This window comes from Brassica oleracea, chromosome C4, assembly GCF_000695525.1.
Source record: "Brassica oleracea var. oleracea cultivar TO1000 chromosome C4, BOL, whole genome shotgun sequence".
NCBI lineage: Eukaryota > Viridiplantae > Streptophyta > Magnoliopsida > Brassicales > Brassicaceae > Brassica > Brassica oleracea.
In genome coordinates, this window is record NC_027751.1 from 23,004,619 (window position 1) to 23,018,003 (window position 13,385).

Here is a 13,385-nt window from a genome sequence, read left to right on the forward strand (position 1 = left end):
GGTTTGTTCTCAACATTTACCCCCTTGTCCTTCATGGTTTCACCACTAAGCCGAGCATTGCCTTCCATCTCCATAAGATCCGCTCCCAATAGATCATCATCATGATCCTCCGCATCCAGTATACCTTTATCATGATGTTCAACTATATCCATGTCACTTAGGGCGCCAATAATCTGGTCATCGGAGATCTCCTTACCCTTATGGGGAGAGAACGTGAGAGCCTTTCCATCCCCGCTTCCCACAGACCTGCTCCGTACCGTCACGTTATCCTCCATTACACGATCCAGTCGCGATGGAGTGACAATGGCGCTTGCAAGCTTCCTAGAGGTACCAGCATCTGCATCCTTAGAATGAGTTAGCGAGTCAAGGGACCCTGCCCCAGAGATGTGTTCATAGGGAACAATCGCATTCTTCGAAACATTTGAACCATCACCCATCTGCTCGTTGCCATTTACCTCGGGGAGCCTCTGTTTTGGCCTCCATGAAACCTCCTTTCTGCGATCATATGGACCTGCACGAGCGCGTCCTCCACCATATCTGTCACTCCGCTTATAGTCGTCTTTGCGTCTGATGATTCTATCAGCATGTGTCCCCATGCGGCGATCTGCCTGTGACCCCAAGCAGCGATTATCATCCCATGATCGAGACTGACGATCGTTCCCCTCTCGGAGATTGATACGCAAATCACGCCGTGGCATATACTCAGCATAGGTGCGTGAGTGGGGCTCTCTTATCTCCAGCGAAGGCTGGTGATGTCTGCAATCATTATTCTGATTGTCACGGCCGTTGTGTCGCACCGGTAACTGCATACGTGTGAACACATCAGCTCGTTCCAGAGTGGGCTGTCTAGCACCGATGGAGGGGCAGTATCCTTTCTCATGAGACAACATTCCACATGTAGTACAATGCTTGAAGAGCAGATCATACTTTATCTCGATCGTAACCTCATCACCTTCGTATTCTACCTTCCGAGAGAACTTCAGAGGACGTCTTGAGTCCACATCTATAAGCATACGTCCCTCCGTGAGCTCCATAGTGTCAATGTGCCCGATTCGACCTTCTATGTTTCTTAGGTTTGCGTCAGTCCACAGATGGAGAGGAAAGCCGATCAAGTGTACCCAAAATGGTATGATCCACGGGTAATCATCATGCACAATGGGTTCCCAACGAACCAATACGAACATACAGAAGTTGAAATGAAAGGGCCCCTTCGCCATAACGTAATTCAAATCCTCCTCATTTGTGAAATTGAAAAGGAACTTTCCATTCCCTAGATCATTGGCCGTGATTCTCTCAGCCAAGCCCCATTGAGAAGGCATCGTCTGGAGTAGCTTCTCCACGTTTTGTTTCTTCGGGTTTAGAATCTTCCCGATCAAGGTCAAACCGAACTCCTTAATGACGAACGAATCATCCTGATCAATCAGCTTCACCGGCTCATCATCATCCTCGTATAAGATCCCCTTACCTTTGAGATCCGCTTGGTGAGCCGATTTCATACGAAACGTCGACCCCATACGATGATATGTGACACCACCACTGTCTCTGCATTCTAGGTTAACTGGAGATCTTAGCAAAGACCAAGATCGGACACACCAAGGACCGCGGAACGAGTGATGCTGTGGGGAAAGAGGGAACAAATACACCAAGGAGTGTATTTTTGGAAGATCAGTCGAAACAGAGATTGATCCTTGGAGAATACGTCACCGTGCGTGCTCCTCCGGTACTGCAGATTCAAGGAGGCGACAAGGAGTGTAGGATAGTCTCCCTTGTGCCCGAGAGATAGCTGTGGAGGCGTGTTGAGACTGGATCAGCTGCGAGCTCAAGCAGATCGTGGAATCGCCATATCTGTCGCCAAAGCCCTAGCCGCCAGTTAAGAAAAGAAGCAGTAAAGAATTGTCAGAAGAATGTATTTGTTAATGTCACACACTAGGTTAGCCAAATAAAAATGTCACACGGTTAAACCATTTTGTAACGGTTTCCTCGTTATTAATCAAATAACTTTTAATGGATAACTAGATTTTGACAAAGCGCGGGCTTGTTTTCGAAACTAAATAAAAATTTATATAAGATAGTGTATGGGTTTGACATATATATCCAGAACCGCGAACCGAATTATACCAAACTGAAAAACCCGAAAGCAAAATTGAACTGTATTTTTTAAATAACTAATCAGATCATATATCTTTGAAACCGAAAAGTTAAAACCGAATCGAGAACCAAATGGGTATATGTATTTTTAAAATAAAAATTATGTACTTACAAATATTAATTATATTTAATTTCTAAACAACCAAATATCTTAAAATACTATTTATAGACCGAATTACCCGAAAACAAAATTACTCAAATATTGTTTATTCAAAAGATTAAAAGTATTCAAATTATTCAATATTTTTTATCCGAAAAACCCGAATTACCTGATATTTAAGCTAAAAACGCCAAATTTTCTGATATTTTTTTTATCTATAAATCCGTAATTACACGCAAAACCAAAATCCAATCGAAACTGAATTGGACCCAATTTTTTACATATTAGTTGGTTCCTAACTTTGCTACTGAACCGAATCAAAAGCCAAAATAACCCAACTGAAACCAAACTAAACTTTGTAAATACATGAACGGTTCCTAAATTCTAAAACCAAAACACCAAAACCAAAATACTCAATCCAAAACTGAATGATCAGGTCTAATAGTGCATCTACATTTAAATGGTGTAAAGAAAGCATTATAATTTTACAAATTGTGTAACTCCTTTTAGTGGATAAATATTTGGTTTATAAACGGATTACGATATAAGCAGTGTTTTTATATCCAATCCGGACCGGCAGTCGAACCAATAAACTCGGTGACTGTATTTAATCAAGATTGGTTAGTGCTCTTCATGTAGTATTCTATTTGAGGTTATACCAACTGATATGTTTCTACAAAATTCAGATTTAATAAAAATCTATTAATTCAAAATATGGTAAACCTCAAAAACCCGCCATTAACATGTGAACCGGCATCGATTGACCCATGAAAAATCCAGAAAAATCCAGAAAAATCTTATAATATTTTTTTAATTGATTAAACTTCTACTATACTTTATAATAGTACATAAAAATGAATAAATTATTTAATTTGTCATATTAAGTAAATTAATTGTATTAATGTTTGCATTTCAATTTATAGGTATTTAAACCATAACTTTTTTTTACATACAATATTTAAAATATTAATGAGCTAGATAATGTAATTATGTATGACATTCAAAACTGTATCCTTTTCGCATTGTATCGTGCTAAATTTTCTTTCTTTTTTTGTTTAACCTGTTTTGTATAGATAATCTGAGAAAAAAGAAATAAGAAGTAATTAGTATTAAAAAAATAAAAATAAAAGAAATCAACGTTGTTGTATGACTTTTCCACGTTGATTAGTAATACTTATTACTTAAGAGTAGTGATCGGTAAAAAAGTAAAACCAAATGAATTTTATGTAAGGGTCCCACAATTAGGTTGATTATATAATAAAGGTAGATTATGATATTTAGTTTTATGTAAAAGGTTGGGTTAGACGAAAGAGTGCAACAAGTTGCATAAGTAGATTTTTTTTTAAAAAATTATTCTCTTTTAATAGTATAGATTATATGCCATAAGAATCAAAACAATCCGTAATGTTTTGTTTGAATTAATTGTAGGAACAAAATAATAATTAATAGTAATAGATAGGCCAAACAACTTTTAAGTAGTTTTTTTAAGATTTCTTCTCATTTAATAGTATAGATAGTATAACTTACTACCGAAATATGAAGTGGAATATTCTTCTCAAAGGTTGATATCTCAGAATTTTTAAAAATATAGGTGACTTTCAGTTGATAATTGGGAAAATGGTTTTTTTAAGCCAAAAAATGATAATTATGTCCTATTAGGTAAAAATTATTTTGTACAACTTTTTCTTTTAACACTCTTTAATATTTTCCAAAATAAATCAAATAAATAGTTTTACAAACAAAAAAATATTCAGAAATGTTAACAACTGATTAAATACTTATATCAACTTATTGGTATTTTTTTTCACTTCTAAAAATGTTTAAATCATAATTTCATATTTTTTTCTACAAAAAGTAAAATTGACATTCTACACAGTAGAAAATGTAATCCACTTTTTTCATCGAATCTAATATGTTTAGAATACGTGATCTACCTAAATAATAGTAATCTAAAAAAAATTGGAAAACACATTACGGGCTTAATCTATCGTTCTAAAATCTGTAGAATCCGAAATCTACCCATTACTATAAATCTAAAATCTGTAGAAATCGAAATCTATACATTACTATAAATCTAAAACTAGTAGAAATCGATTTCAAAGATGTTTATTGTATGTTCTACATATAGTAGAATACAAATTATAAAGATAAGGATAACCAGTTCCAAAAATATGGGAAGAGAATATTTGGAAATATTCAGTTTCCTTATATTTATTAAATCAATTTTTTTTAAAAGAAAATCGTTATTTATAAAATCAATTTTAAATTAAAAAAATTAAAACATCAATTTGAAAACTTCTTCTCACGCCATCTTCTTCTCCCCTTTGTTCTTCAAGGAGAAGAGAAAAATAGGTTTGATTGATTAGAATCGAGTTTTAAGAGTTTATCTCGTGTTTGTTCGGTTCAAATCAAGTGCGAATCAAACCGGATTTAACCGACGAAAACTAGGAAATCGATTTGGAGGACTTACCTGGTCACGGGATCGATCGATCCCGAAGACGCGACCGATCGATCAAAGTGGAAACCGATTGATCGAAATGGAATCGAGCTTCTGCGATCAACTGACCTGGGCTGGGTCAATGAGTATATGCTCCGCATATTTTTGTTGTTCTAGATATATTTATCAAGATCAACCGGTTCAGACCGAACGGTTGCTTACGGGATCGATCGATCCCTTTGAGAAAAAAAAACTTCCAACTTTAGTTTTTTTTGGACTTTTAGTATTTTTTCTAATTAATCCAGTTGAAAATTATATTTTAATATTTAACAATTATTTTGTTAATTGAAATTTCGAATTTTTAATAAAAATTAAGGGCAATATTGTTATTTTATAAATATTTCGACTAATATGACATGAAGTATATGAGATTAGCCTAATAGGACATACTTATCAGTTTTTGGTGTAAAAAAACAATTTTCCGTAGATAATTTAACTATTTCTAAAAATTAAAAAGTAAATACATAATTATAACATTAATTTTCTTTAAGCGATTACATACTACATACTACATACTACATACTACATAGCTTGTTCTAGAATAGTGGATGATTAAAAAATAAAATACACTATAATGTTAAATGAAAATAAAGAAAATAATATTTAATTAATATTAGCATTAAACTTATAAAATCACAAAAGAGTTGAAACATAAATCAGAATCCCAAATAAGAATGGTGTGAAATTTGCAAAAATGTTCCGCAGGTTGTTTAACGGTTTTAAACCCTTAAATCTATCATAAACAAGTAAATTAATCATCTTCGTTAAATTACCTCTCAAAACATAAACATGTAACAAAATAGCTAGAGAGAGATATATACCTGCATCAAAGCCCTTGTCACGAAGAAAGCCATCAGTTGACGCTTGGGAAAACCATGTCGAAGAATATCTCCGACGAACTTTCCGGTAGCCTCCGTCGCGGCCATTATTTTCATCCGATCTTCGCCGACGGATAAACCTTCTCGAAGCTTCCGTAACCTTTCCTTAACATCCTCGTACTCGTTGTCCGAAGAACCTTCCAATTCCTCTTCCGGACTCTTCTTTTCTCCCTGCATTTCAATAAACGAGGCAACCAAATCCCAAAGATCCGCCGTGTCCTTCGGTGAGTGATAGCTTCTGCTGCTATTTTCACACTTCGGACGGCTGCCTTCGCCGTCGCCACGTTGAAAGCCGACTCAGTTCTCTTGAATCTCCCACGAATCTCCACCATCTTGTTCTTTATTTCGTCGTCTTGTATATACTCTGATAAGTTCTTGTTCGTTTGTACATCTCGAAGATGCATCCATATGGTCCATCTAGATGTGTTATCCAGATGTTTCATCTGGATGTGTTATCCAGATGTTTCATCTGGGTGTTTTTCGTTTCTTCATTTCGTCAATGCATCCAGATAAATCATCTAAATGTAAGTATGTTCGTTTTTTTAACTTACATCTGCATCCAGGTGGACTTGTTAATAAAATGACTAAAATATATTTTCCTGTCAAATCCGCAAAACGCACTTTTTCGTTAAAAACACATTTTCCGCCAAACCGCAAAACGTAATTTTTCTGCCAAAACCGTAAAAATGCTATTTTTCAGTCGAAACATAAAAAAATATATTTTAGTCATTTTATTAACAAGTCCACCTAGATGCAGATGCAAGTTAAAAAAACGAACATAGCTGCATTCAGATGATTCATATGGATGCATGGACGAAATGAAGAAACGAACAACACCCAGATGAAGCATCTGGATAATACATCTAAATGGACCATCTGAATGCATCTTCCAGATGTCCAAACGAACAGGGCCTTAGTCTAACGTGACGGCGCGCATGAATACATGTGCCAGACAACAGGTTAGTCAAGGTTAACCTGTGATTGTCACGTGAAATGATGTGGTTATTCTGTTTCCTAGTTGGTTTGAGTTTTTGTACCATTTATCTTCCGATGTGGAAAAAAGATGCAGGCTCAAAACCCAGATAAATGTCTTGGTTCAATGTATCTAAGGAAAATCTCTAGGTATCCTTTTTTGATAACCCGAGGTATCCAGCGGATCGAGACCCAGTTCGGGCCTGTCTACCGACACTAACATACCTGATTGTTCGTAGTGGAAATTAGAGACCCATGTCATCTATTCACGTAAATGGACATATCTGGTGAAGGACCTTAGGAACAGATCACTTTACTGGTACATATTGGACATGAACTCCGGATGGAGAACTGAATTGATTGAAGGGTCGCACGAAGGTTGCGGAAGTCCTCCGATATTCCCGACTCCAATGGTGCTTTATATGACTCACAAGACCACCAAATGAAGGTTCTCTCGTCGTTGCTTGATATGACTCACAAGTCCAACGATTTGAGGAAGTGTTTACTTGGATATGACTCACCAAGAAGTAAGACAAGTTCTTACAAAGAACAAAGAGTTTCAACTCATAAAATTCAAGACAAAATCGATTGCTTTATTCATCATAGAGTTTACATATTTATAGGAGTTCTAGTCAAAGACATTAAGTAGAAAATGTAGAAAACAATGCATAGAAAATATATTTTTGACTAGAAAATAATAAAGATAGCCAAGACACAGAAATGGGAGAAGACTGGTCGATCAGACCCTTCGGCTACTCTTGTCCAGGTTTGATGTATCCTGATGTGTACATGGCGGTAAGGAGAAGGACGCACGCCGGACGGTCAGTTGGAACGGCCAGGTTTTCTTCACGAACGGGTCTGGTCCAAACGTGAGCCCAGTCATCAGAAAGATGGAGAATCCTTGCCTTAGAGAAATTCTGATGATCAAAGTTCATGAACGGATCGAACACGGAGGCAAGGTCGAGGGCACGATCGTCGGGATGAACCAAACGGCCCAAAATTGAGAATGCACGATCGTCTTCGGATTCTTCATGATCCAGGCTAAGTCTGGCTCGACTATCAGTCTTGGATTGTCGAGATGGTTGGACAAGACGAGCTCCAGTTCGGTTAGTTTGGTCGTACGGTCGAGGATCTAGCCGAAGCTCCATTCCAGACGTACGCGGGTCGATCCGGTACACGGCTCGGCCAGTCTGTCCGGTACGGTCAGAAGAATGAACCTCGGTGGAAATGTTAGGGACGTCATGATCTTCATGTTGGTCTGGTTCCATGGAATGAGGCACATCATTCCCTCCCTCTTCAAAAGGATTTGTCCACAAATCCGGATCATCTACAAGAAAAGGAGAAAGATCAGAAACAATAAAGCTTGAAGAAATGTCATACTTACCTTGCAAATCAAGCTGATAAGCATTGTCTTTAATCTTCCTAAGGATCTGAAATGGTCCATCGACCTGAGGCATGAGTTTGGACATTCTTTCTTCTAGAAATCGTTCCTTTCTTATGTGAACCTAAACATGATCACCCTCCTTGAAAACAACCTCCTTTATTTTCTTGTTGGCAAATCTTTTGTAACCCTCGGTTTTCGTTTCAATATTGGCGTGAACTTGCTCATGTAGCTTCTTGATAGTGTCCGCCTTCCTCTTGCCATCTGTACTAACTTTCACTCAAAGGCAAAGGCGAAAGATCAAGTGGAGATAAGAGATTAAAACCATAAACAACTTCAAAAGATGAGAACTTGGTAGCAGAATGCATAGCATCATTATAAGCAAATTCTACATGAGGCAAACATTCTTCCCAAAGTCTAAGGTTCTTTCTAAACAATGATCTAAGCAATGCAGACAACGTTCGATTCACAACTTCAGTTTGACCATCGGTTTGTGGGTGACAAGTTGTAGAGAACATCAATCTCGTTCCTAACTTAGACCATAAAGTCTTCCAGAAATAGCTAAGGAACTTAGCATCACGATCAGAAACAATGGTCTTAGGCATTTCGTGCAACCTAACAACTTCTCTAAAGAATAATTCAGCAACTTGTACAGCATCATCAGTCTTATGACATGGAATGAAATGAGCTATTTTCAAAAATCTATCAACAACCACAAAGATGGAATCTCGTCCAGCCTTAGAAAAGCAAGCACAAAATCCATAGAAAGGTCTACCCAAGGATGAGAGGGAATGGGTAGAGCTGAGTACAAACCGTGATTTGATGCTTTAGTCTTCGATTTCTTGCAAATCACACATCGTCCACAGATCCTCTCTACGTCTTTCATCAAACTCGGCCAGTAGAAGTGATCATAAAACGCCTTGTAAGTTTTCTTGACTCCAAAGTGTCCCATAAGACCTCCTCCATGAGCTTCCCTGAGAAACAACTCTCTCAAAGAACGTTGGGGCAAACACAAACGGTTATCAAAGAATAAAAATACAGACATTTGATAATACTTCCCATAAGCCGTTTTGGAACACTTTCTGAAAACTTCTTTAAATTCCTGATCAGTTGCATACAAGTCATTGATGAATTCAATACCGAGCAACTTGGTCTCAAGTGCTGAAAGAAGACCATACCTTCGAGATAGGGCATCAGCCAGCACGTTTTCCTTACCTTGTTTGTACTTGATCACATAAGGAAAGGTCTCAATGAACTCGACCCAACGTGCATGTCTCTTGTTCAACTTCTGTTGGCCCTTAAGGTGTTTCAAAGACTGATGATCCGTGTGGATCACAAACTCCTTAGGCCAAAGGTAGTGTTTCCACGTTTGTAGAGCTCTCACCAAAGCATACAACTCCTGATCATAAGTAGGGTAGTTAAGTGTGGCGCCTCCAAGCTTCTCACTGAAGTAAGCAATGGGTTTCCTATCCTGCATCAAGACAGCACCAATACCAACTCCGGAAGCATCACATTCAATCTCAAAAGTCTTAGAAAAATCAGGAAGTACAAGTAAAGGAGCTTGAGTCAACTTCCGTTTTAGAATCTGAAATGCCTCTTCTTGAGCATGTTCCCATTTGAATCCAACATTTTTCTGGATCACTTCAGTCAATGGGGCTTCAATGGTACCGAAGTTTGGAATAAACCGTCTACAGAAGCCATCAAGACCATGGAAACTCCTCACTTCACCCACGGTCGTTGGACTAGGCTAGTCACGAATGGCCTTGATCTTCTCCTCGTCCACTCTAAGTCCATCAGCACCTAAAACAAAACCTAAGAACACCACGTTATCTGTTCCAAAAGAGCATTTACCAAGATTTGCAAAAAGCCTTTCTTTCCTAAGAATTTCAAGAACAAATTTCAATTGCTTCCTATGATCATCAAGGTTCTTGCTGTAAATGAGAATGTCATCAAAGTAAACAACAACCAAAAGACCAATGAAGGATCTCAAGATGTGATTCATCAGACGCATGAAAGTACTTGGTGCATTAGTAAGGCCAAATGGCATCACAAGCCATTCATACAATCCTAGTTTGGTTTTAAATGTTGTTTTCCATTCATCACCTTTTTTCATCCTAATCTAGTGATAGCCACTTTTCAAATCAATCTTGGAGAAATACGTGAACCATGCAACTCATCAAGCATGTCATCTAGCCTAGGAATTGGATGCCTAAACTTTATGTTGTTGATGGCACGACAGTCCACACACATGCGCCAAGAACCATCCTTTTCGGGTAAAAGGAGAACTGGCACGGCACAAGGACTGAGGCTCTCCCGGATGTAGCCTTTCTTAAGAAGGGCACCAGTCTGTTTCTGAGTTGCTTGGTCTCGACCGGATTTGTACGATAGGCTGGTCGGTTTGGTAGAGATGCACCTGGAACAAATTCTATCTGATGCTCAATGCCTCATACTGGTGGCAATCCCTTAGGATTCTCATCTGGAAAAACATCAGAAAAATCCTGCAAAACATTTAGAAGTTCACTCGGAATCTCCGGTGCAAGGTCTGAAGAAGATGAAGCCATACGAGATTCTTTATACACAAGTAAAAGAAAGCGCTTTTGAGAGTAAAGAGATTTCCTGACCTGACTTTCTTTGATAAAGAAGTTGGAATTTCTTTTAGAGGATTCAGGTTCATATGATTTGGGTTCTTTGTCACGGTTCCTCTTGAGTTGGATCTGGTCTTGGTGAACTTCCAAAGGTGTCAACAGTACCAGAGTGATCTTCTTTCCTTTGTGGTCAAAGTAGTGTCGGTTCGTGAACCCATCATGAACAACTCTCTTATCAAATTGCCATGGACGGCCCAGAAGAATGTGGCAAGCGTCCATAGGGAGAACATTGCAAATAACCTCATCCTCATATTGTCTAACGGTAAGGGGGACTGTGACTTGTTCCTTCACATACTGCTCTCCAGCCTCATTGAGCCATTCCAACCTAAAAGGACGAGAAAGAGGCCGACTAACAATCCCAAGTTTCCTTACAAGGGTGTCACTAGCCACATTAGTGCAACTACCTCCATCAATGATCAAAGAACAAATGTTTTCAGAGATTAAACAACGAGAATGAAAGAGATTCTCCCTTTGTTCTTTGTCGTTGGTTTTGGATTGCACACTAAAGGATGGCCTAGTGAGAAAGAGTGGTTCGCATGCTGTCCTCCTCATCAAAGATCGGACCAGAATCAGTGTCAATGGCCGGACCAAAGTCATCGGCCAAGTGGTCGTCGGCCACATCAAAAATGGGATCATCCAAGGTCTTCCTAGAAACTAGTAGTGGTCCATGATGGGGATAGTCAGAGGCTTCCTCTTCCTCATCAAAGATAAGGTTCAGATCCTCCTTGTCTTCCTTGTCATCCTCGGACTCGACCTCACCATTCTCCATCATCACTCGTTGCTTTGAGAAATTCCTCACATAGTTTCCTAGACCTTGACACTTGAAGCATCTGATGTCTCTTGCACGTCCCGAAGTCTCTACTGCTTTTCCTTTGTCAACACGGGCAGGAACATCAGTCTTAAAAGCATTATGTGTTGTGGTAGAAGACTTACCTTTGTCTTGATAGCTGGGTTTAGGAGCATAGGCCGGTTTTGAAGCAATGGCCGGTTTTGAGTAACTCCTCCTTTTGACTTGCTGTTCGTTCAAGATGGCTTTTTGTAACATTTGCTCAACACTACCATACTCTTGAAGCTCCATACGATCTTGGATGTCACGGTTGTGACCTGAAAGAAATTGTGCCATAGTGGCGTCCATTGGCTCGTCCACATCTGCCTTGATCATCAAAATCTCCATCTCTTGGTGATAGTCTTCCACGGTCTTGGTGCCTTGAAGTAAATGTCTCAGCCTATGGTGTAGATCACGGTGATAGTGAGCAGTCACAGATCGTCTCCTCATCAGCATGGTAAGCTCGTCCCATGTTTCGACCGGACGTTCACCTGTTCTCCTTCTGTGGGTCACAACTTGATCATACCAATTAATAGTAGTCACAACTTGATCATACCAATTAATAGTATAGCCAGTAAATTCAGCTGCGGCCAACTTAACTTTCTTAAAATCAGAGAATTTTTGACAATCAAAAACGAGCTCAAATTTTCTTTCCTATTCAAGAAAAGCATCTTGATCATTTTTGCCATCAAAAGTTGGAATTTTCAGTTTCAATCCTCCTAAGCTATCATTAACACGATCAGTTCTAGCAAATGGATTGATATCACCTTGCTCTTGGTTTCTATGACCTCTTCGAGGTCGGTAGGCTGATCTGACTTCATCCTCTTGGAAGTCCTCCTCTTGGATCTCATCATCGGACCGGTTGTGCCTCCTTGGGCGATCTCTCCTTGCTCGGGCTCTAGGATGAGTCTGTTGGCTGGCCTGAAGCTCATCAAGCCTTTGATGGATCTGATCTAAACCTGCATTCATCAAGTTAGACATAGAATCATTCAAAGCACGCATTTGAAGGTTAGATAATCCAACAATTGAGTTTCCGGGTCGGTTTCTTTCTTCTCCACTACTCATTGTTCCTGAAATTTTTTAAACACAAAACTTTAGATAAAAACCCTCACACTCTCAAGTGTTTGATCCTCACCCACCCACGTGTTTCTCTCAGATTTTTAGTGATCACACAAACAAGTTTCCACTCAAGGTTTTAAGAAAAACAGATCAAAGAAATCCCAATGGACAATTCCAAGCAAACACAAGGGAATTTTCTTAAGAGAGAAAGATAAGAGATTTTGGTTTGGAATCCGCTTTAACCACCTCAAAGGCTGGTTTTTTCCTCAGCCATCAAGCTTTCTCTTCCACCACCAATCCACAAATCAAACTTTGATCTTTTTTTTTAATTCGTAGATCTCTTTTTTTTTTTCTTTTTTTTTAAAAAGTGGATGGTAATGAGGGGCCTGAATTCAAGAAAGGTAGAAGAAGAAGTGTTTATGAAAAAATGGAAGATGAGAAGATAGAATGATTCAAAAGATACCAGAAGAGTGGCTCTGATACCACTTGAAGGACCCTAGGAACAGATCACTCTACTGGTACGGATTGGATATGAACTCCAGATGGAGAACTGAATGGATTGAAGGGTCGCACGAAGGTTGCGGAAGGCCTCCGATATTCCCGACTCCAATGGTGCTTGATATGACTCACAAGACCACCAAATGAAGGTTCTCTCTGTTAAAACACGTTTTACGTGTTGGTCGGCATGGACGGTGACGACATGGACGGTGAGCTGAAATTGTTGACGTTGGTTTTGTCAAAGATTGTGAGCCACCAAACACCTTCTTCATGCTTATAAAAGGAGAGCTGAGGTGAAGAGGAAAATCATCCCAAAACAAGAAAACAGAGAGAAAAGAACGAGAGAGGAGAGGAGAAGAAAAAAGAAGAAGGAAAAAAAAA

At 38.8% G+C, this 13,385-nt stretch overlaps 1 protein-coding gene across 1 annotated transcript in view; it reads right to left on the reverse strand.

The window, feature by feature from the left end:
* LOC106338415 overlaps positions 1–5,955 on the reverse strand; it is an 11,733-nt gene extending 5,778 nt beyond the window's left edge. Inside the window, 3 exon segments of the mRNA XM_013777396.1 lie at positions 5,567–5,593; positions 5,596–5,887; positions 5,890–5,955. Coding sequence (XP_013632850.1) covers positions 5,567–5,593; positions 5,596–5,887; positions 5,890–5,955 — 385 coding nt within the window.
* Positions 5,956–13,385: the final 7,430 nt, after the last annotated feature.